This window comes from Chenopodium album, chromosome 26 (assembly GCF_948465745.1).
Source record: "Chenopodium album chromosome 26, dcCheAlbu1.1, whole genome shotgun sequence".
Taxonomy (NCBI): domain Eukaryota; kingdom Viridiplantae; phylum Streptophyta; class Magnoliopsida; order Caryophyllales; family Amaranthaceae; genus Chenopodium; species Chenopodium album.
The window spans coordinates 11,467,203-11,491,612 of NC_137859.1; the positions used below are offsets into that span (position 1 = coordinate 11,467,203).

Consider the following 24,410-nt stretch of genomic DNA (forward strand, 5'->3'; position numbering starts at 1 on the left):
TGGACTTGGGTACCCATCTCCAACATGGATACGTGTTCAAGCGTCCAACTCGGCTATTTTGTGAAAAAATTCCATGATTTTGAACTAAAAATGAAGTGTCCAGGTGTCATATCAATGTCCGAGTGTCAAGGGTCCGACACTGGTACGTGAGGTGAAATGAAGTTTCCGAGTAACATAGAATATAAATAAATGTCAACAAAAAGTTCTTATTACAAAAATTGTTGAAAAAGCATATTCAAGAAGCATTTAAAGTCAAGATATCCATTGATGGCTTGTTAAACATATAATTGTATTACTATACTAACTGACCCCCCACACTAAATTATTGTACATGTTAATTATTATGGTTGTAAATCAACAAGGATTACATATTAAAAACTGTCAAAAAAAAAAAAAAAAAAAAAAAGGATTACATATTAGGAAGAAAATTAGGAAATAGATAGTTTTCCATAGTTATTTTCGTAGAATAATTATAAAGAGATTAGAAAGATCAAATGGAGAAATAAAGATTGATATAGGACCAGGGTATAGGTGCTCTTGTATTAATGAACTACATACTTTTACTTCAATTTTTGTAGTTGTTTAGAGAAAAACCTCAATTTATTTCGAGGAATTGACAGGACAATCAGTTGGGCATTACACCAGCAACTTCAATACATGTTGGAGCAGATGAGTATCTGTATACAAAGAGTGCTTCTTTATGTAACAATATGCCGTGGCTTCTGATTCTCATCATGCTTATGCGATTCAATGTGCAGCAATAACAGTATCTCCAAAAGCAAACTTGTTTCTATCATGTTAATTGCCGACTTAGATGCCAAGTTTAGAAAAAAGATCACCAAAAGTCATCATATCATGTCGCAGAACAGCAGACATCGGTCACCAGGAAATACAGTTGCTTTCGCAAATGCAGTATCTGCAACAAATCACAACCACGTAAACATTGTTGAGACTGCATAAAAATGAATCTGAAACCTTTAGAAATCAGAAGTTCCAATTACTGAAAAATTTTAAAGGAAAATATAAAGCAGTCATCTTGCAAGATTGTAGTTACCTCCTGTTGGAGCAAGTCGGGGAGATTTTTGGGGGAAATTATACCAGAAAATTCTTTTAGCAGCTTTGCATCTTTAAGACAAGACCATGTATCAGGAGGCAGGGCCAATAGTAGTACAGTAAGACCATCAACCACCGATGGATGTTCCCTATCAGAAGTATTCGAACCACACTCACAAGGATTACCAGGGCTCTTTTGGCAGCTTGGGACCAGTATTTCTGCTCCACACTCTGAATCTTCCACAAAAACTTTGGCAGATACTACCGTGACAGACTTAGCATTGTCACAGTCTGAGGATCTTAATTGTGTTGTTTTAGAGCTTATTGCATTGCAAGAGCCAACCTTGCCGCAAAACAGTTGAGCACCTTGGCAACATACTTCAGAAGCAATTTTTTCTAGTGAATCTGTACCATCTAGAATAGCTTTGGGCATGCAAGATGATCCAGATAAAAACCATCTGGTTAGGTGTTTGAAGAGTTCAGTCTCTCGCACTTGCTGCAACACCTCTTCCTGGAACCAAAATAAATATAAAAAACAATTTTAAAAACTAAGGAAGAATGTATGGGAAAAGCACAAAACTACAAAGGAGTGAGCAAGGCCAAAGGTAAGAGAAAACGTCCAACCTTGGTAACCAACCTTCCCTGTTCCTCTTCACTCACAATATTACTCCCGTTCTCCTGTTTTCGAACTTCAGCAACCCAATTGATGAAATTACTCAGATCTGCAGGAGCTGATGTCACAATAACAGATAGTATATCCTGAATATTGTGAATTTCTTCAGAAGATAGGAGTTGTTGTAGTTTTTTACTCAAGTACTTAGCAATAGTGTCCCAGCCATCATGACGACAACTCTGCAAAAAAAATTGAGATGTTCAGCTCCTCCGATGCTACAATAGGCCAGCAGAGCACCACAAAAAACAATAGACTTAACTACTTAATTCACAACATAAGGATACCAGTGACTTTAGACTGTTACAGAAGCTATGATAATTTTCAATATACTATATTCATTGGCTTGAGCCTGAGCAGAAAAATTAAACAATTATACCTAGTGTAATGTGTGATGGACAGTGAATACTGTGAATTAGAGTTCCTGTTGAGCTAGCTACACAAATTTTGCACAATATTCATCGTTTGTATTTTAACAAACAAGAAAGTTGGAAGAGATTCAAGGAATTTTAAGGGAGATAGAGACAAGATTAAAAAATATATATACCAGAGTATAAAGGATTGATGATGATCCCTGAAACCTCGTTAGAAGCATAAACCTGAAACAATAATCTAATATTCATAAGGTTTCAAGCCTTTGAAGTCAAGCCAAATTAATCATATTTCAATAGTGATAAACACTGAAGATTCCACTCTTTCACTCTTTTTGCTTACACTTGGCTTGGAATGAGGGACAGTGAGTGGTGTGATTGAGATTTGAGAAGGCAGACCTTGAGGGACAAAACATGATACTAGCACTAAAATGGGAAGAAAAGGGAAAGAAAAACCCCCAAAGATTAAGTATTCAAAGGGTGATCTAATCAAATTAACTAAACTTCATACATCCAGTTAGAAAGTTTTATCCAAAGATCATGAACATGGGTATGACAGCTAAAAATTTGCTATTGACCAAACGAGAAACATTCCTAAAACTAAAAAAAATCCTCTTACAACGGACATTGTATATGAGCAGTACTGAGCTAATGACATTTCATGACGTATAAGTCCTATGTCAACTCATCAGCTGGATGAGGATTGTAATTGTGAAAAAATTAGCAAGAGACAATCACAACAAGAGGACAACTTACAGAAACAACACACTGATATAGTATTTATATAAATTATAAACAACACTAATGTATGTAAGTGTAATCAATCAATCAATCAATCAATCAAAGCCTTAATCCCAAAAGTGGGTATGTAAGTGTAATATATTAGAGAAATAAAAATAGTGAATTGAAGAAGATAAGTATTTAGGAGAGAGTATATAAGTGGTTGCAATTTAATGCAATTAAGATTTGGCTTAAAATAAATCCAAGATCTTCAAATAGCTGGCCATTACCAAGAGTACCAACTATGAGCTGAAACAAAGTAAATTCACTCCACAATTTTTCTGAATATTTTTTCTCTCACCAATCCCTCTATATAATAACATAAAGATACCCTGCATTTAAAGCGATAAAAAACTTACTGAACAGGCATTGCACATACCCCCTGTAAAATCCAGTATCTTTATCAACCGTGTTCATGGCATCCCATAGAAGTGTGAGGGGTACCCAGTGAGGAGGATACTTGAATCGAGCAACATCCAAAATAAGAACCATATCCTTTCCAGCATGGTAACCACCAATTGGAGAAAAATGACCACCTCCAGTCTGCCAAAAGAAAAGTATGAATTGTAATTGTTTTCAACAGGTTCAGATAAAATCACAATTAAACTGTACAAAGATGGCCAAGCACTTAGTACTGAATATTTTATAGTTTTCTTACTCCAGGCACAAACCTACCTTAGCAAGAATCTGATCCGTCATAATTCCAACACCCTACTAGACTCGACAAATGGTGCTTCACAAAATACATTATGCACACAAGAAATTTGAAACATACAAAAGAAAGCAATGACTCAAACATGCTCTTGGGTGCATAAAATCAGAAAGAAAAAAAAAAAAAAAAACAAAAACAAAAACAAAAAAAAACAAAAACAAAAAAAATGGTGGGTCCAAAGTAATGTCAACTACATTTGCATCAAAATGTGTAAAAGAGACAGTACGGATTGAGTACCTGCTTCAGAAATGATCTGTGGTATGAGACGATCATGTGACAATTTTCTGAGGAAGTACATGAGATTACATAGTTTCGGAAGTTGTCCAGGGTACTTTCATTTGTATGATATGTGTCAACTTCTGCTCCATTACAATGAGCCAAGCATGCAACTTTGTTAAATGAGATGCCGCTGACCTTAACCTTCTCAAGGGGCTCACAGCAGTCCAACATAGAATCATCAAACCATCTCCATGGACCTATTCATAGTTTAATATGTACCCACATGATTTGGTTTAAAGTAATTATACAAAGCAGGAAATACATATCATATTATAAACTTCAGTAAGTTATCAGGTATGACAAGATCGTCAACAAATAGTTACAAAGAATGTGATGTGGACAGAAAATTTTCAGAAAGCAGCAATGCATAACCACTGACATAACAGCCGTATCATGTCGTATTTCTTTAAAGTAATAAAGATTGACGATAAACCAATAATATGCTTTGCTTTGTGGATTACAGTCCAAAACTCCTTGTGAAACGAAAAAAAAATAAAAAAACTGAAACAACCAGTGAGCATAGGTCATTTTCAAATGCCCTTAGCATCACTGGTAGTAAAATGATCATGTCAAAGGTAAAGAGTCTTGAGCAAATAAGCACTAAGTAACTATTTCATTCAATGGAGTATCAGTGTATTTAAGTAATTAAAGGAGAAAGAACATTAAACAACATTTAAGCAATCGGTTTTTCTTAATTTCACTTCTGGAATGCAAAGGTCACCTTTCCACTTCCTTCCAGGGTCAATTGCAAGGGCATTTAAGACCACAGCAAGGGTAGCCAACCCACAGTATGCAGGTTCGGATTGAGTCTTGTAATATGACACCAACTTGAAAAAGCCTTCCATATTTCCTTCCAGGAGAGCTTCAGAAAAGAGTTTCTGCAAATTTGAACAACTGATTAAATATATACCAAATTTCTTATAAAACCAGCATGAGAAATTCCAGGTAAAGACAACCACGACTTTGCTTTGCATTGCACTTAAATATTACCTGTCAGTACAATGACAAAGCTATTATTGATGTCAGTGAGATACATCAGACCCATACACATCCACAGTTTCAGATATATGCTAAACACACAATTCACTAGCCAAAGAAAAATTAAAAATAAAAAATAAATAAATAAGTTCTGAACCACAAAATCAAATGCTTCATTAGTAGTCCAGCTTAAGTTTCTCTAGTACAAATTTATTTACTTCCTCCCTTGATAAACAAGGCATTTGGGTTAGGATGCACATCAATTAAGGCAATCATAACATTGCTCAAGATGCCATAAACCCCTTTAAAAACTTTATACTTGTAGGCAACATTATTTGTGAATGGTCCCTCCAATGATTGTGCTCCTTAAGTAACACATATATGAATGTAGGTAGTAACTAACGCAGTGATGCCATATAACGTAAGCCATAACGACCAAGATTGGAGGGATAAATGTGCGGACACTAAGAGAAGAGGTAAATATGAGTTGGAATCGGTGCACATGCTTTCTTCTAATCTAGAAGCCTTAAGATGACTCAATCACAAATGTCAAGTACGCTTCCTCCACCAACTAATTATTCTTCATCATTTATATGCTTAAATCAACACCAACAATGTCCAAGCATAATGTATTAATATTAATAGCATGTGTAAAGATAATGTCCATTGTGATATGTGGGGTGCATGTCATCAATGCTAATCGGTTGAAAAGTCCCTCCCAATCCAAGGAACAGGTAAAACCATTAACAATGTACATCATGACCTTTATTCCAACACTTTATATCAGGGTAGGACTGTAGGAGACACCACCACCACCTTGGTTGGAAAGAAAATCGAACTCAAGAGTATGGAATTCGCAAAACCAAGGGTGTTTCTTAGAAACACCCGGAATCATGCAACTTTCCATAACAAGAGAACTTTCAAGCTCAAATTGGCCAAGTTAATCTTAATGGCCAATGCTACAACAATAACCAATGCCAATTCTTTAACCAAGGAAGATATTGGGGGCAAGACAATCATAGTGGCCAAGACAAAACTCGAGTCTTCGTAATCAAGGCCAAGAGTTCCCAAATAATTTTCAAGGCTCTAGAATTTCAATCAATCCTCCTCCCAATTTTACAAACACCCTCCCAAAAAGTAATCCATAAAATTTGTGGTAAAGGTCATTAGGCAATTGACCCTAAAGTAGGATTCCATAGTCACAAGAATTTAGAGACTCAATTTGCCCAACAAAGCACATCTCATTCTAAGCAACCCAGATTGTATCATAAAAAAATAACTAAGACTTGATTTGTTAGTATCCTTGTTGAAAATTCACCAAGGCTTTGTTCTCCTCCACTAATCTAGATAAATTTTAGCATAAACAAGTTAAGTTTAGAAAAATTAATTTCAATTCAACAAAAATAAGTTAAATTCAACCCCAAAAAAAAAACAACAACAAATTAAGATAACTTCAACAAAAACAAGCTCAAGTAAACAAAGCTCAAGTAAACAAAGCCCAAGCATAAATCAATACTGATAATAATGTATTATGATCATGGTTACATTATAACAATGACCATTTGACAATTCTATAAAATAATACTTGGTTTAGTTTTTTAATGATAGTTATAAGGAGTGATAAACATAGTCATGTTAATACAAAGTAATTTTAAATGATCAGAAAATTACTCCCCCACATAACTTTTTTAAATAATAAACAAGTAAAAAAAAAACTGAACAAATATGATTAGTTTCGAGGTACTCGTATCTCATACATCATTTTACATAATTAAAGATATTAATGATCAAAGCATATATCGGGATTATGGTAAACCCGTAAATAAGCAAAAAGAGAAGAAAGTAAAGGAGAGAGAAATCAAACAAACCTTGCCATCCTTAGAAGCAAATTCAATACAAGGTGGCGAAGGAAGCGCCCTTCTGTAGAGTCCAGCCACTGCTGCCATTCTTGTTTTTGCACACCAATCAATTTCGGACCTAATATTGTTTTTTTTTTTTTTTTTTTGATTCAAATTTCGGACCTAATATTGTCGTAGTCGATCGAATACTAATTATTCAAAAAGATGATGAAAAAAGAAGGAATATGTAATTCCCACTTTCTGTGGTAATATGTACGCATGTATCATGTATACATGTACTTTCTGGTAAATTGGATTTTTTTTTAAAGTTGGTGTTGGACTTGTAGACTTGGCTAGTTGGCTCCACTTGCACTATGGAAAATAATTAAAAACAAAACGATATGTGTTTTTTTTAAAAAAAATTGGTGAGAAAAAAGAATTTTATTGTGTATTTGTAAGTTGTATTTTGAAGGTATGAAGAATAATTTGACCGAAACTCATGACCTTGTTATAAGGTGAAATCCCTATCAACTACATAAGTACGGAGTACTACTTAGTACTACTCGTAGTAAATTATTATGAATTGTTAAGTACTATGGAACGATAGATCCATAGCTGTACGAATACAGTAGTCAGTAGGAAAAGAAAAGCTGGAAGTGTGAAAATTCGATACACTACTATCTCAAATTTGAAAGGTAGTTAAGGTGTTACACAAATCATGTAATCCCTACTCCCTAGTAGTATAAGTCCCTAGTAGTATTAGACAAGCAGTTGAGAAATTGCTTCTATAAATGTCCATCAGAAAGCTTGATTTACATTGTGACATGATTGGATTCATCATACATGAAGTCTTCCTGCTCGTCATATTTGTCATAGGACCCCCGGAAATGTTTTATGGGAATGTATCTTGTTGGTTTTGGCAATCAGCACGAGGGCTTTGATGAAGAAGTTTAGTCAGTTAATAATCTCAGCACACGAATTTAACTCAGAAGTGTTAGACAAAACTCACAAAAGAGAGCTTACTTGCACTCTCCGGTCTTCAGTAATGTGTGTCTTGTATCATTCAGTACCTGCTTACTGACAATTGGTTTTTGCATCCTACTGATTATTGTGAAAAGCTTTACAGCATTATCGCTGTAAAAAATGGTTCTTGGAAAGAATAAAAAGGAGACAAAGGCAGCAGATCAATATTACTCTCCTCGTTTCAAAGCATCAAAAAGGAAAGTTTGCTGCTCTCTTTGATGTTATACACCACTACAGGCCACACCCGATAACAGGTATAGCAAATACTATGATCAAGCAAGTTGCTGCAGGTGCTGAAACCATTTCACTGAAAAGAAAAAGTACTGTGCATGCACGGCCTTTCTAATGTCATCTCTTTGTCATAAATTAACACCAAGTACTTTACAAAGTTTCAATCAGCAGTATGAGTCTATGACTATTAGTTACCTGTGCTTAATCTCTTATAATGATCATTAAGAAAGGGATTTCAACCCATAGAGACCACCTAACTTTAAGAGTCAGATGAATAAATAGCTATTCCCAAGTTCAATCAATTTGTAGACGTGGTTTGTTTTCCAATATATAATGAGGGACGTCAGGAAGAATGTACATTACATGGCAGATACACTAAGTTGGCCATCCACCTCATTATCTTGACATTGCTTGAGAAGAATTAGCTGACGTCGCAAGTGCAATACCTAACATACCAGATAGCAAGGATGAGATTCTTTTATTAACTGAAGCAATTATACTTGCAAAGAACAGGTAAAAAGGGTAGCTGGTCTTTTTCAAGAATTTACCTTCATTTCAAATTAATAGGCTAATAGAATTCTGTTATTAAAACTCATTAATTTTGACAACTAATTTAATACATCATGTATGGAGTGAAAATGTAAAGGTGTCATTGATGCAATTATCAGAAAAATGTGTTCATAACATCGTTACTAATTTATACTCTGTAGTTTTTACTATAAATTACTGTAGTCACAATTGACTAGGTTTTCACCATAAAAATCAGAGATTGCACAATTTTTCGAAACTAGGGTGATATTAAAACAAACCGAAGTAGCTATAAATTTCATTGTACATACAGGGATGCAGTCCTGCATCATCAGATACCCCAAGTTAGTCTTTAGTGCTGCTCTTCTACAAGAATTGAGAACAGCACAAAACATATACTAGTATTGCCGATATTGTTAAAGAAAATAAGAAAATACACCCCGAATGCACGGAGTGATATCAAATTTGCAAAGTTAAACAGCATTGGAAGTTATGGGAATTTTTTTGTAAAAATGAGGGAGTGGGGTGCGGAATTGCACGAAAATTAAAGTAATGGGTTTGGAGACATTTGCATTTATACATAGGATGTCTCCAGCTCACTTTTCTTTTTTTGTTTTTCTTTTGAAGAAATGTCTCCAGCTCACTTGTGATTGCTGAATAAACAGATTTGGAGATGTGTCTCCAGACTATGTGAGACTGACCATAAAACCATGAAGTTAGAAAATTGCTATGAGCCTAGGATAACACTTCAATGTTGACCTTCATAGTATGAGAAGACACATATAATACCAGTCCAATGAATATTAATGATTGGTGAATCAAATGGTTGCTCACATGACTCATCATTAAGAAAAGTAGTAAAATTAAAAGATTATATTTCTTACCTCCTCCTTGAGTAAAGTGGGAAGATGTTCAGTAGAAACCAGCCTTGTCAATTCTTGGACAAGCATTTTATCCTTGATACCAGACCACGTTTGCATAGGCAGTGCAAGCAAAAGAACAGTTAGAACATCATTTCCAGCAGGGTGCATTCCAGAACAATTTGGGTCGGAGCAGCAATTGGATTGTTGTTGAGTTACAGGGACCAAAATTTGCAATCCTTGCTTACTTGCACCATCCTTTACTGTTCCCGAGACAAGAGTCACAGGCTTGCCACCATCACCCCTTATCTGTTTCACACATGTTTTCTCACAACAAAATCCACCAGAAGATCCAGGCTGACCAGTTAAAAGCTCTGCTCCCTCGCAACAAACAGCCGCTGCAACATCAGATAAACTGTGCTCATGACCCAACATGGCACTTTTTCTGGAACACATATGTAGTGAGGATAGAAATTTAGTCACTTGCTTATATAGACCAGTATCGTGAACTTGTTTGAGTAGCTCTTCCTGCAAAAGGAATTTTCAGGTCTGCAGTAATGCAATATGAAATGGGAGATTTTAAAGCTGCAGCTACAAAGTACAAACCTTCAGCAAATGCCTTCTCATTTCCTCCTGGCTTAGACTTTGACCATCATCTTCATGCCTTCGAACTTCAGCTACCCACTTAATAAAGTCCCTAAAGTTTGAAGGTAAAGACATGCAAACAGCAGAGATGGCACTCTCTATGTCCTTCACATTCTCTAACTTTAAGAGAAGAGGTACATCCTCCATTAAGTACTTCGCTATACTAGCCCTGTTTTCATGCTTACAGCTCTACAAAGAAATAATCCGAGTAAAATTTCTATTTTGGCAAACGATATGGTAAAAGAATTAAATTCTATGCAGTGTCACATTGTGTTTACCACAACAACTGGAATATTTATGTGATAAACAAAATCTGTACAAAATAACTGTATTTCACGCTATCTAGAGTTCTAGAAAGAGGTATCAATAATTAGTGTTGCTACTTTTTACACGTTTCACAGCACAATTTACAAGCAGGTTAGTGAATTAAGCAACAATGTCACATAGCTTTTTATCGAAGTGGTTGTTTAAGAGGGCATGAATGTAATGTCTGATAAGCTTGTAAGAAGATTGCATCTAAACTTGTAATACTAGGCGCCATAAGGGAATTCTCCAGTACTTTCTTAGTCAGATGTCCTCTATAACTCTTGCAATTGTAAAGTTTATACATCAGTAATGTGTGGCGTTGTCTAAGAACAAGAAAAGTGTAATAATCTGAAACAAATCATCATTCAGCAGATCAGACAAGGAAAGACAAAGGGGCATTTAACATTAAACAGCATTAAGCCATTAACTATCAGGGCAACTAAAAAAAATACCACACATGGTCTACAAACCCCACTTACACTATAAGTATTTCTGGTCAATTGTCTCTATACAGAACCTAACAATCTCATGTTGAAAAACTTCCTCCCCTTCACTTTATACAAGGACAAAGAGAGCAAAAGAGTTATTAGCACAGAGCTAATTTGTTATATCCTAGTGCATAATATTGTTAGCTTAGGTCATCATACGCATAATATCAGAAGACAATTTTTAACATAATTCTAGGAAAGAGAGCTTTCCTATAAATCATCTTTCACAAGAAATACTCACTGATGTGAATACAGGCATCATGAAGTCAAAATCCATGGTTCATAGTGATATATACTGCAGCCAGCATATCATACCAAGGTATAAAGAAGTCCTGGCTCATGCTGTTGTCTTGATATGAGTACATACCTGGAAAACAGACACTTCAATAGTAAGAAGAAAAGGTTACTCAAGGGTTAGGGGATGAAAAAAGACGAGTGCGCCAAATTACATCTCAAAAATTATTTTTTAACAAAAAAAAAAAAAAAAAAAAAAAACTGTTGAAAACTTTTCTGTTGGTAGATGAAACATTATCTAGCTTTCTTTCCCAAATCAAGTATTAGAATAACCTTAAATTGGTTTGCCCCTTACAAACTACCCAGCATAAGGGGTCTTATTTCCTAGGTCATTAACCTAGCCTACTCATATATATTGTATTTCCTCAAGATCAATAAAAACACACTCTGCATGTGCTCATAGCTAACACATTTTAGTGAACCACATAAATCTGTGTGTATTGTGCATCTTCTTTGTTGTTCTTCGTCAGTCCTTTGCATCTGCTACAACATCAAATTAGACACTAGTAATACAAAACCAGCAACATTCACTATATTTGCTGCTTAAATTTCATAAGCCTATTTTTATGTCAGTAGTGGCTTTATAACAATAATTATGTCTATATTGAAGAGAGATCAACAACCTTAAAAGTCTCCTATATAGTCAATAAGAATATATTATGAGACCCCTTAAAAATACATTAATGGATCGAATTGTAGAATGTCGCACATTGATCAGTCTCAATGTAATGATTCATTCTAGCAAACAACCTAGTGCACATATTGTTCACCTTTGTAGGCTATCTCCACTATATTCTATTTTCTTAATATATTCGTTTTCTTTCTTACTTATGTCAAATCCTTTATCGTTCTGCATGAGTATACAACTAAGGGTGTGTTCTTTTCGCCTCAAATTTACTCGAATTGAAGTTATTTGAACTTATTGGAATTCACCTTAAATTATCTGGACTTTTTTGGACTTTGGCAGCCCTTTTTAGAATTTATATAACTTTATTGGTTCTCATCTGAATAATTTCTTCTATAATCAGTTTTTGAAAGTGAAAAGAACAGAGCCTAAATTATAGACAAAATCAACAGTATCTTATCTGTGGAAAGCAGACTGAGTACAAGAATGCAATTTGTTAATTGATAATCTAATCTGAAAGTTTTAGCACTTTAACAAAAATAATGATTTATATTGGATCATATTTTGAGAGGGGACAGAGAGTTGGGTACAAAGTATTTGATAAACAAGTAGATTGTGGGGGAAGGAGGGAATCATAGACAAATTCCTACCCTCTGCGTTGGCCACTTGCTTCAACAACCGTATCCATGGCTTCCCAGAGAAGTGATAATGGGACCCAATGAGGGGGGTACTTAAAACGTGCAACATCCAGAATCAGTGCCATGTCCCTTCCACCATGATAACCACCAATAGGAGAGAAGTGACCGGTTCCAGTCTGAGATTGTAGAGTAGTAAGATCAATTACAATATATACATTAGAGAAAAAAGGAACACAGAAATCTGTAGAAGTCAGATTATATATTCTTATTCGAAAGAAAAAAAAACCTACTTCATTGCTATGCTGACATAGTGACATGAACAAAGTCAGTAAGTAAAAAACTGAAAATTGGTAAGAAAAACTAGAGGCCGTAATTCTTACTGTGTATGCCACTGAGCTAATTTTAAATACTTGGTTTTTACTTCGTTTCTTATGCTTCTTTTAATTTTATTTTTCCAAATTTGTGATGATCTATTGTCAAAGATTGGTTTAAATTACAGCAGATTTTATAAGTAAATAGGCATTCTTCTCTTTTAGGGAGGATAAAGAGTTGGCTATCAAGATCATCCCTAGAAAGCCAGGCAATGTTGAAAGACACATTCTACAACAATTAAACAAAAAGTTTCATAATAATCATCAAGAGACACAAAGTCAGATAAACACAAAAAAATGCAAATAACAACTCCTTGGTATGAATCCTGCACCAATAGCAAAACTAAGCCATCAATAATTGTAAAAGATGTAGAGAAGCACACTATGAGTTTATTAATACCTGTTTGAAAATCCCCCTATGGTAGGATGAGATGACATGACACTCATCTGAGATGGAGCATGCCTTGACATAATTCCTAAACTCACTAATTGAACTCTCACTCGTACGAAAAGCTTGAACATTTGCACCAGCACACTGAGCCAGACAAGTAAGTTTCCCAAAGGGAATCCCTTTAGATTTAACTTTTTCTAGAGGCTCGCAACAGTCTAGCATTGATTCATCAAACCATCTCCATGGTCCTATAGAAAGAAAAAATAAAAATGGATTTGGAAGTTAACAAGAAGTGAAAAGTTTAAATGTCAAAGCTTAAATTTTAGAAAAATATGGATTCCTTATGTTGAAATCTATGACAGACAATCTATCTTTTCATATCTTTTATATTAAATAAAAGGAAATGAGAAGCACACTTTCTTTCTATCCAATAGCTCATCTAAAATTCTGGGGAGAAACGTGAGTTCATAACAATATCATACCTCACTACATAATACTGAATCATATTTACAAGTTAGAACAATAGAGATACTAAAGAAGAACTACCAGGTAGTAGTAAAGTAGCAACTTTGGTTCAGCTTCTACAACTGTGCCCATTTCTAAATAACAAGTCACATATTTATTTCAAGACATCCCAAAATAATACAGATGAGGCCACTGATTTTTTAGGTTGAATTTTATAATTTTCTCATAATACCCAAGAATAGATAATTCATCATGAATATAATTGGGAACTTCAAAGCGTGAAGGATTACCATATTCAAATGATTAAAATTGGCCCTAGATCAAATGTGGCCTCATCAGAGACATTCCACATCTGTATTCGATTTTAAGACCTCCTTCCGAGTTCCAATTTCCATATTTCACATTTATGCTACTCATACAGGCCTTATGTATATATTCTAAGATTGTCTGATACCATAAAGCTATTGTCTATCTGACTTTGAAATGTTCAGCTTACTTTAAGGAATGTATTCGTTTCTGATCTCCTATTGACTTTTACCCCTGATAACGTTGATTTACAGTCCATACCAACCCGCTTAATCTTAGCCTCTGTTCACTTCACCTTAAAAAATAATATTAAGTAAAAATAAGTTCTGTTCAATAAAATTAATTTCAATTCAGTAAAGATAATTTCAGTTCAGTAAAAATAAGTTCAGTTTAAGTAAAATTCAGTTTTCTTAAAGAAGAATTATAATAGAATACCAATAAAAATAATTTCAGTTTAGCAAAAATAATTTCAATTCAGTAAAATTAATTTAAGTTTAGTAAAAATAATTTAAGTTCAACAAATGTAATTTTGTTTCAGTAAAAATAATTTCAGTTTAGCAAAAATAAGGTGAAAAGAACGGGGCCTTACACAATATAATACGGAGTACTTCGTAGTACTTAAGTCATTAGCTTGTCTTCTCCATTCAACCACGTTATCTTACATAATAATCTGACTTACTACCTCTCACCAGACCTCCTTCTATTGTCAATAACTTCCCGCCCTGCTGATAGAGTGATAGCCAATGCAATGAAACAAATTCAAACTGCTGCACTATAATCCTCATTCAGCAATCATTATAATGCTTAAGCAAATTAACCTTATAATTTCCCTTGTGGGTTAATGTACCCTTATAAGATGTTGTCTTCAATCATGCTTCAGATTTTCAAAATTCTACAGCATATTTGTACTCACCACGAATAACAAAAACATTAAAATCTAAAATAAACATCAACTGCAAGGCAACTACAAAGACAAAGGGGAAATGGGGGTGGTTGAAAATGTATCTAATATAAGTTCAAGCAAGTATGCAAAATGGAATTCTACTAATAGTTTTGCACCTTTCCAAGTCCTCCCGGGATCGATAGCCAACGCATTTAAGACCATCAAAAGGCTAGCTAATCCACAATAAGCAGGCTCGGACTGCGTTTGGAAGTAAGAAATCAATTTGAAAAAACCCTCCATTGTTCCATCTTGAACAGCTTCTATGAAAAGTTTCTGCATAACCATAAAAATTATAAGGACAAGGTGAATATACAAAGGCCAAAAAATCCTATTAACATTAAATTTTAACAATCATATCCACTCAAGAAACCTCATCTCCTCTCATGAAACTTCAAAGTGACATCAATCTAGCACGACGAAACAGCGAAAATTTGGAGAAAGGCAAGCCCTTGTTTCTAATCATGCACTTCAAACCATAAACGAAAATCATGAAAACAATTCCTTCAAATTTTTTGAACTCTCAGCGCAAACAAACAAAGAAAAAAAAAACAAAAAATTAATCAAATTAACACATTGACTCCAATTTCAGGCACAAAGGGCTTCAATTACAGGATCATGAACAATTAATTGCCAAAAAACAAAGACTTTATAAAAATTAAGCATCAATTTATCCAAAATTGACACAATTTAGCCAAATTAAACGCACTTTAACTGTGATTGCAACTAAAAAAAAAAATTACTGAAAATGAGAATTTTGAAGATGAAATATTCAGCACAGAATTTGTGAAAACCTAACCTTGCCTTCAGTGGAAGCAAAATCAATGGCGGGAGGAGATGGAAGAACACGACGATATAATCCAGCCGTCGCCATTGTTGTTGCTTGTGAATTTCTCTCACTTTGTCTCTCTCCCTCCCTAATTGGGGTTTAATGCGGGAGAAAGATCCCCGCCAAATCTTTTGTTTCGAAAATACCAACTTTTTTTCTTTACCAAGTGATACACTTCCTACTATAAAAAAAAAAAAGTGATACACTTCCTTTTTTGGCAAAAAAATACATTAAAATATTATATATCTCTCCTGTTATAGTCCCCATCCAAACCCATAACTATTTTGTTTTATTATATCTTTCCTCTCACATTTATTACTTTTCAATAAACTATTAACCCCACTATCTTTCTTTAACAATTTTTTAATACTCCACTACCCCACTTACCTCTTATTTTATTTAAGTCAATTAAATTGTCTAAAACTAGGTGCCGGTCAGAGTGTATCACTTAAAAAAAAACACGGCGGGAGTACCATAGTTGTGTCGCGTGGTGAGGTCTTATTCTCTTCACCTTATTTTTGTTGAATTGAAATTATTTTTACTGAACTGAAATTATTTTTGCTGAATTTTAATTAATTTTACTTAGCTGAAATTAACTTTACTGAATTGAAATTATTTTTGCTAATTTTATATTATATTTCTTCTTTTAGTTTACTGAATTTTACTAAATTAAATTATTTTTACTTAACTGTAATTATTTTTTCTGAATTGGACTTATTTATTGAACTGAAATTAATTTTACTGAACTGAAATTAATTTTACTAAATTTTATTTTTTTTTAAGGTGAAGAGAACATGGCCTTAGAATTTTTGGAGAAAGTAAGTAAAGAACACAGATTTTACAGGGTTTTTGGAAAAAAAAAAATAAGTAAAGAACACGGATTTTAAATTAAGTTGAAAGGTAAGTAATTGTGTCACGTAAAATATACAACGGTTGCATTAGATATTTTCTATTTTGTAGGCCTTATTTGGCAATTAGCTTTTAGTTGTTAGTTGTTTATTGTTTTTGCATTGCCTTTTTTTACTAGTTAATTGCAATTAGTTGTTTTGTATAATAATGTTTGACAATTAGTTATTAGATGTCTTAGTGTATATAGCACAATAAAACTAAAAACGCTTTCAAAAGCTCTTTTTCTCTTTCAAAATAGCTCTTAACCAACACCAGTAAATAGCTTTTAAAATGATTAGACATCTTTTGTTACTTTAAAACACTATTTTTGCTCCAAAAAACTCGTAACTAAACACCCTATAATCTTTTTTAGTTTGATGGTGTCGAATTGTCAACATTATCACCTTTCATCATGCTAACGTCTTAATATGTATAACCACGTCAATTGATATGATGTAAAACATATTTCGTGAAACCGTCTCATTATTATAAAAACAAATAAATAAATAAATAAATAAATAAATAAGAGAGATTACTTGCAACAAAAATATTTTAAATCCCTTAAATACCTAACTCCATTGTTTACCCATATGTAAAAAGCAAAAAGTAGTGCGCAAAGTATCATCCACTCTAATTCCCAAAGGATACCTAACTAGCAACATTTATTGAAGTCTCACATCTTCACCACAGAAAAATAGCACCTAAACCATGTAACACTAAACCAAGCTAATTTGCAGAACAACAGCTCTGAATCCAGTAACTTTTTACAAAAACAAAATAATTAAATTTTACTCCATTTAATTAAATATGGTAAAAAATACAAAAAGAGAGAAAATAACCAAAAATTACCCGCAGAAGGTAAGACACTGTTACCAGTACTCATAACATCCTCATTATTCTCTTTTCCACTTTAGTCGATTACTTCCAACATTCACCAAAAAGTTAAAAATAAAATCAGAATTTCCCACCAAAATACTATAACAAATAAAATGATAAATTAATAAATAAAAAAATTCCTTAGAAGTGGGCCCCACTAACCTTGTTTGGTTGGTGGGAAATTTTTTTTCAAGTTTTATGTAAAAATGAGAAATCCCAAAGTCACATGCTGTTGAGATTTGGATTAAAAAACAAAAATATGTATCTTTGCCAAAATGTACCTTAAGATTTTATAAACCAGGTGGATATCCAATGAATGAAATACACGTGTTAATAAAATATTTTTGTATTTTGTTTTTTAAATTTTGTAGAGTATTTATTTGTGTGTGTATGTAGCTTGGTCGCTTTCAAGGGGAGTAGACAGAGTGACAAACCGGCGGCGATGGAAATTTTGTGATTGGTGTTAAAGGTCTTGCTTTTTCTTCTATTACAAGGTTGTCTCATCAATATGGCGAATAATATAAATATGGTCCTGTTTTAAAATAATTGTACCATTTCTCTTTTAAACTTATGGTATTAATGTACTCGTATTAGTAACTTATAGTTTTAGGGCATGTTCTGATTTACTGAATTGAGATGAATTGAACTAAATATTTTATGAGAGGAGAAAATTAGGAACTGAACTGAAGCTGAAAAGAACAAGCCCTTTGTGTTAAATTATCTCTATATACTTTCTCTATTTTATTTTACGAAGTAGATAAATTTTTGCTTTTACACTATTCACAAACTCTATTTTTTTTTTTTGGGTGTTTAGAAAGCCACAAGGGCGGATGTGAGAATTTATCCCAGAATATCATGAAATCGGGAAGGAGCACTAACCACTTGAGTTATCCCTCATTCTCTTCACAAACTCTACTTTATTAACTTTTGTGATTTTATAAGTGGTAAAATATACTTCGTATGAAGTATATAATCAAGTGCGATTTTACTCAAATCGTTTTAACTTTAATCTATAACCTTATACTAAAGCCGAAATCCGGAATGACACATGTCATATCCTGGTTAAAAATTTTCCCTCCAAAAGTTTTTTTCTAATTTTTTTTTAATTTTGTTAGCCAAAGCTTCTTAGAGAAGTTTTTAATACAAACTGTACAATAATATTTCACTTCCTATTTGATAAGTATATTCCATTTGTACGCATTCAAAAAAACATATTAATTTTTTTGTACAATACTTTGCAATGTAATTATTTTCTATCTATGACTTTGTAATGTAGTTTATATTTATTTTTATTAGTCGTGCACATATTATTCTCTAGGTATTCTTTAGTGTGATAATTTTTTTTTTAATATTCCTTGCAATTACAGAATTTTCATCCGATTTTGCAATTAGGAATAATTTTTTATAATTAAATAATAGTGTTAAACTAATGATAAGTATTAAGTAATGAAAATACCGTGCATGGCAATAATAGTGTTAAATTAATGATAAGTATTAAGTAATAAAAAATACCGTGCATGGCACGGGACTTAACCTAGTATACATATATATTCAAAACTAACTTTTTATTCGAAGTATTTTCTTCTTATTAAGGACAATCACAGATAAGTAGTAGTTGAACTAAAATATATGGAGGAAGTATATTTTTAAGGTCAAATTAATACATTATTGGAGATCATTAAAAACAAGTATTCGGTAGAGTAAAATGATCTTCTCAACTGATTTAAAACATTTCACAGGTCAACTCGACTTGACTTAACCAATAAGTATATTTATCCCTGATGGAGATTATACCCCTAACCTCAATGTTGGAAATTATATTCCTTACCCTCTATAAGGTACTTTTTTTGGACTTATTTTTAGCCAGTATTATATTAACTTAGTTCATTTCAATTCAACCTAAAAGAATAGGGCATAATAGACAAATTCTTGATTGATCAACCATTAAAAATTAAACAATGGTTACATAGGTGAAACTATTACTCGTAAAAGGGAATGTAATGGTGTAATACGGAGTCATGAGAATATGTGAGAGCTACTTATTAATCAATTTTTTTTCCCCTTCAAGTTATGTCATATTAAATTGTCTGATTTGAAAGCAATTTAATATGTACAAAATCATTATAAAGAAGATGCTTTAATATGTGAGGATTATGTCATGAAGTCAGTTATGATGTTCTTATAAATTGGAATTGGTGACATAATAGGAATAATATGGGACTTCCATGAGTTCCATCATGCAAAGCGATTACCCCCTTTCAAATTCACAATTCAAGTGCACTAGTCACGACTCACGAAGGAGGGACTTGAATTAGATCAGATCAATTAATTAATGTTTAAAGTAGGTTAAAACACATGGCAACTATTACATGCATCCACTTCAAAATTTCACTTTATTAAATATTATATTAATATTAATTAATTGGATATATAGGCTTTTATTTTAATTTTTTTCTTATTATTTTATTTTTCTTTGTAAGTATCTAAACGATTGCTCAAAAATAAATAAATAATGGATCAATCATTAAGAGGCAATAATATATGGCCAAACCACTGAACACGTACGTGTAACGTGTTCATCAATAAATAAAAAAGTACTCCGTAGTAATGAACTAAGTCTTAAATTTTGAACTAATTTAAGATCGAGTTACCTAATTATAAATTCTCCTTTTTTTTTTACTGAGTACTCAATAATATATCTTTATTTCAATTACATGCAATACAATACGGAGTAAAAGATTAAAGTTTGTATGACAAGACAATTTTCCCACAAAGTTTGTAATTCACTATTTGTTAATTTACTTTACCACAAACCCAACAAAAGAGCTATCAAAAACAAGGACAAGAGAATGGTAACTAATGTATACATCATGCATGCGTGAAATGTGGTTAACAATGCACAAGACATGTAAAAGCCCTAAGTTTATTACGAGTACATGATAAATCCAGTAACTAGTTTCTTGGTAACTTGGTAAAAGCTCTAAAAGAAGGAATTGAGGAGACAAGAAGTAACTAGGAGCAATAACTATGCTTGCATCAATGGCATGCTTAGATTAGCTAGCTTAGGCATGTATTAGTTTCTTACTTTACCTTGTTTTTCCTCATTGTAACAAGGTAAATTGCATGCTGCTGATACATTGATGCCCATATTTTATAAAGCTCCACCGCTTTGTTAAAATGGCAATGAAACAATCGACTCCTTCTGTTTCTTTTTGTTGTTTTGACTTTTGTTGTCTCAGAAACTTGTACAAATTAAGGGAAATATGGTCGAGAGTTTTAATTAAGAGGAAGTTTGTTAAGGAAAATAAATAGATAAAAAAAAAAAAGAAATATCTGGGAGTAATTTTGTAATTGGATTGGTGAATCAGATTTAAAATTAACTTAAGGAAGCCTAATAATTAGGAATAATTATCTTGTAGAAGTTGAAGTGCAGAAAATTAGAAATAAGTTCACTAAACTCTAAAATCCATTGTGATGTAATTATAATTAAACTCCACTTAGTTTAGCTAGTTAGAATTAACCGCAATCTCAATCTATATGTTGATTATATATATTTAACAGTAATTAAGGTAAAACCTAATGATTACCATTTGAACACACAAATATCATTGATTTTTTTTTTTTTTTAGAGTGCTAGATTATGTAGAAGAGAGTAGCAATAAACAAAAGAAATGTAGATTATATTTGATTTCATATCTTGCATCTTACCATTATTAATGATCTTACCAAACACATTTTGGTTAGATCAAGTAACTTTTTATTTTTACTTTTCACCTCTTTTACTTATGAGCAATTTTTAACTTTGAGCAATTTTTTTTGACTTTGTACTTCGTAATTTTTAAGATGAAAATGAAAACATAAATACTCGTCAATCTATCTTTATTACTCACTTTATAAGCAAGTAATCACAATATCACATACTCTGAAAATAGTTTTTCTTCCCAAAATTGATGCATATTTCTATTCTATGATCCTTAAAATTCCTTCCAAATGTCCCAAACTACACAAACTAGAAAAAAAATTTCCTTACCTCATTGATGAGACCAACCAAAAAACCTTCGGACAATCCCCTCCCGTCTCATCTCTCTTTCCCTTTTCCCAATAACCTCCAAAACTTGGGTCAAATCATCAACTCAAATCAACATCTCAACCCAGTGTGAAAAAAAAAACAACCTTACCTAATTTTTTTATATAAAAAAATTTATTTATTCTTACATCTTCGTAAAATCGTATTGCATACAAGTATTAGTTAATTTGTGTCCGAGTATTTGTTACATAATACAGAATATCAAATGTTTTAAATTCCAATTTGCTACATAATATTACACATAGGGGCTTGAAGTAAACAATTACTCGTACCGAAATATACTCATAATCTCATATCTGTAGTATTCCTAATTCATTCTAAAAATGTGATATTTTTTTTTAAACATAGGGCCTGTTTATATTTACTGAACTGAGCTGAACTGAACTGAACTGAACTGAACTGAACTGAACTGAATTGAGCTGAAATGAATATTTTATGTGAGAGGGAAATTAAGAGCTGAACTGAACTGAACTGATTGGAACTGAACTGAATTGAACTGAACTGATTGGAACTGAACTGAACTGAAATTAAGTAAATGTGAACAGGCCCATAGTCTCATAGATGAATCAAATAAAACACCACTTGACTATGGTTTTCTTAAGATACTTCATATAAAGTTATACTCATTTCATTCTAAAATAATTGACACGTTTAACTTTTTTTTTTCACTATATTTTTAGTAATATAATAAAACATATTTTAATCATAAATATAATGTTAATTAAATAAGTATTAATATAAGGTTTTATGATTTAATTATTGCTCTAATGTAAAATGGGCGAGAAATAACTTTAAGTCATTTAGTTGACGGATGAGACACTAGAGATTGTGATGAGTTTATTTGTTTTGGACCCTTTCCCCAAAGCCTCACAACTTTGGCCGAATTGGATTTAATATAATCCCACTTCAGGTATATCAACCATTCAACCTGTATAAATTTTCATTGTATCTAAGGGTCTCTTTCAGTTCAGTTCATTTCAATTCAAAACAGTTCAGTTCTATTCCTAATTTCCTTCTCTCGTAAAATATTCCGTTCAGCTTAGTTCAGTAAATATAAACAGACCATAATAACGGATGAAGTAAATAGTGCTATTTAGAACAAAAGGGGTGTAACGAGTATAAAAACAAAACAAAAAACCCAACTGTATTAGTGTATTACTGTGCACCCTACTCTTCTTCAACAAACCTCCTCAATCCTCCCTCTTTAAAACCCCTCTTAAAACCCCATTTTCTCTCTCCTCCTCAATCCTCTCCAACAATGGCGTTTTCTCTCTCCTCCTCTTCTTCATCTTCAACCATCTTCCTCACTCTCACCCTCTTCTCTCTTCTCCTCCTCTCCCACCAACAACAACAACAACTCCCACCACTCAACTCAGCAGAGCAAGAATCCGTCTACCTCGCTCTCGAATCAATCAACCCACAACTTCCATGGCGAACTCTCTACCCAGACGACCTCTGTCTCTCCGCCCCACACGGCGTCGTTTGCGGCTACCTCCAAAACCCCAACTCAAACGACACCGTTTTCACCCCCCACATTGTCGAGCTCAATTTCGGGTATGTTCTAGATTCTTCTGATAATCCTCCTTGTTCTTCTAACTCCTCTTTCCCTCTTTCTCTCTCCTCTTTCTCTCACCTCCGTAAACTCTTCTTCTACCGTTGTTTTACGGGGTCCCCTGTTTTGATTCCTTCGCTCAAAACGGTGTCGTCTGAGCTTGAGGAGCTCGTTTTCATGGAGAATCCCGCGCTTTTTGGGTCGCTCAGTGGTATTTTTGGTAATTTTACTTCGTTGAGGAGGTTTATTTTGACTGGTAGTAACGTCTCTGGTGGGGTACCTGATGAAATTACGAAATTACCCTCGCTTGAACAGCTTACTATTTCTGGAAATGGGAATTTGGGAATGGTGATTCCAAATGATTTGGGATGTTTGGAGAAATTAAGGGTACTTGATTTGAGTAGAAATGGGTTAACGGGTACAATCCCAAATTCTTTGGGTAATCTCAAGTTTTTGCTTAAACTTGATTTGAGTTGGAATAATTTTGTGGGTAAAATTCCAGAAGACTTGAAGAATCTGCAAAACCTTGAATTTCTTGATTTAGGGTTCAACAAATTTGGGAATTTTGGGATTCCTCTGTTTTTGGGTAACATGCCCAGATTAAGGGAAGTTTACTTGAGTGGGAATCCACTGGGAGGGGCAATTCCGGAAATATGGAAAAATCTCGGGGGTCTTTTAGGAATTGGACTTTCCGGGGTCGGTCTCGTTGGTAATATACCTTCTTCTATGGGGGTATTTTTGACAAATGTGAGCTATATTGGGCTAGACAATAACAAACTTGAAGGAACAATACCAAAAGAATTGGGGTTGTTGGAACATGTAAATGAGATGAATTTGCAAAATAACCAATTAAGTGGTGGAATTCCCTTTTCTACCCCTTTTGTTGCTAGAATTGGTGGGAAGCTTAAACTTGAGGGTAATTTTGGAATTTGCTTGGATAAGAGTATGAAATGGTCTGTCGATCAAGTTAAGGGTAGTTTGAGAAATTTGAGAATTTGCAAATCTACAACAGAAATTCCCAATGCTGCCCTTTTCGTCGATGGCAATGACGGTGTCTCTCTCCGTCGCAATTGGTTTTTGATCGCCGTATTGGGGGTATTTTGGTCATTTTATGTTGTGGGATGTTAGTATACGTGACTGACACTTTACTATGTTAGTGCACACCAATTTTTTGTGAAGAGGGGAAGACTTAGGTCATCTTCTGTTTTAGGCTAACCTTGGGTAGAAATGAAAATGTAAAATTTCAGATTTGCATTTTGCTGTAATTAAAGGGCTAACTAAGCTGCAAATCTTTGTAATTATCAAATTTTGCTATATTACAAGTATTAAAGTACTTTAGTATATATTTATCATGTGTTTGAAAATCATTTGCTACATTTAAATTTT

General features: G+C 33.3%; 3 protein-coding genes across 3 annotated transcripts; 1 reads left to right on the plus strand and 2 right to left on the minus strand.

Moving 5' to 3' along the window:
• Positions 1-515: 515 nt before the first annotated feature.
• Positions 516-6,939, minus strand: LOC145618639 (glutathione gamma-glutamylcysteinyltransferase 3-like). Its single transcript, XM_081673412.1, has 8 exons — positions 6,712-6,939; positions 4,587-4,743; positions 3,824-4,062; positions 3,254-3,417; positions 2,271-2,322; positions 1,678-1,905; positions 1,055-1,564; positions 516-916 (listed from the first exon to the last, which is right to left on the minus strand). Exons 1-8 carry the CDS (start codon positions 6,787-6,789, stop codon positions 854-856), a joined length of 1,491 nt encoding a protein of 496 aa, XP_081529538.1. The 5' UTR covers positions 6,790-6,939; the 3' UTR covers positions 516-853.
• A 1,355-nt stretch (positions 6,940-8,294) lies between these two features.
• Positions 8,295-15,671, minus strand: LOC145616620 (glutathione gamma-glutamylcysteinyltransferase 1-like). The gene is made up of 8 exons (XM_081671373.1): positions 15,592-15,671; positions 14,912-15,068; positions 13,091-13,329; positions 12,332-12,495; positions 11,078-11,129; positions 9,930-10,157; positions 9,348-9,851; positions 8,295-8,381 (listed from the first exon to the last, which is right to left on the minus strand). Exons 1-8 carry the CDS (start codon positions 15,664-15,666, stop codon positions 8,295-8,297), a joined length of 1,506 nt encoding a protein of 501 aa, XP_081527499.1. The 5' UTR covers positions 15,667-15,671.
• A 7,059-nt stretch (positions 15,672-22,730) lies between these two features.
• On the plus strand, positions 22,731-24,152 carry LOC145616798 (uncharacterized). The gene has a single exon (XM_081671525.1). The coding sequence runs from the start codon at positions 22,731-22,733 to the stop codon at positions 24,150-24,152; it is 1,422 nt and encodes a 473-aa protein (XP_081527651.1).
• The last annotated feature ends 258 nt before the right edge of the window (positions 24,153-24,410 follow it).

Coding starts and splice junctions, on each gene's coding strand:
- LOC145618639 (XM_081673412.1), bottom strand. CDS start 6,789: ATGGCAGCAGTGGCTGGACTCTACAGAAGGGCGCTTCCTTCGCCACCT. Junction 4,744..6,711: donor TTGCTTCTAAGGATGGCAAG/GTTTGTTTGATT, acceptor TCAAATTTGCAG/AAACTCTTTTCTGAAGCTCT. Junction 917..1,054: donor CCGACTTGCTCCAACAGGAG/GTAACTACAATC, acceptor GATTTGTTGCAG/ATACTGCATTTGCGAAAGCA.
- LOC145616620 (XM_081671373.1), bottom strand. CDS start 15,666: ATGGCGACGGCTGGATTATATCGTCGTGTTCTTCCATCTCCTCCCGCC. Junction 15,069..15,591: donor TTGCTTCCACTGAAGGCAAG/GTTAGGTTTTCA, acceptor ATGGTTATGCAG/AAACTTTTCATAGAAGCTGT. Junction 8,382..9,347: donor CCACTTTACTCAAGGAGGAG/GTAAGAAATATA, acceptor CTGGTATGTTAG/GTATTGCACTTGCGACGTCA.
- LOC145616798 (XM_081671525.1), top strand. CDS start 22,731: ATGGCGTTTTCTCTCTCCTCCTCTTCTTCATCTTCAACCATCTTCCTC.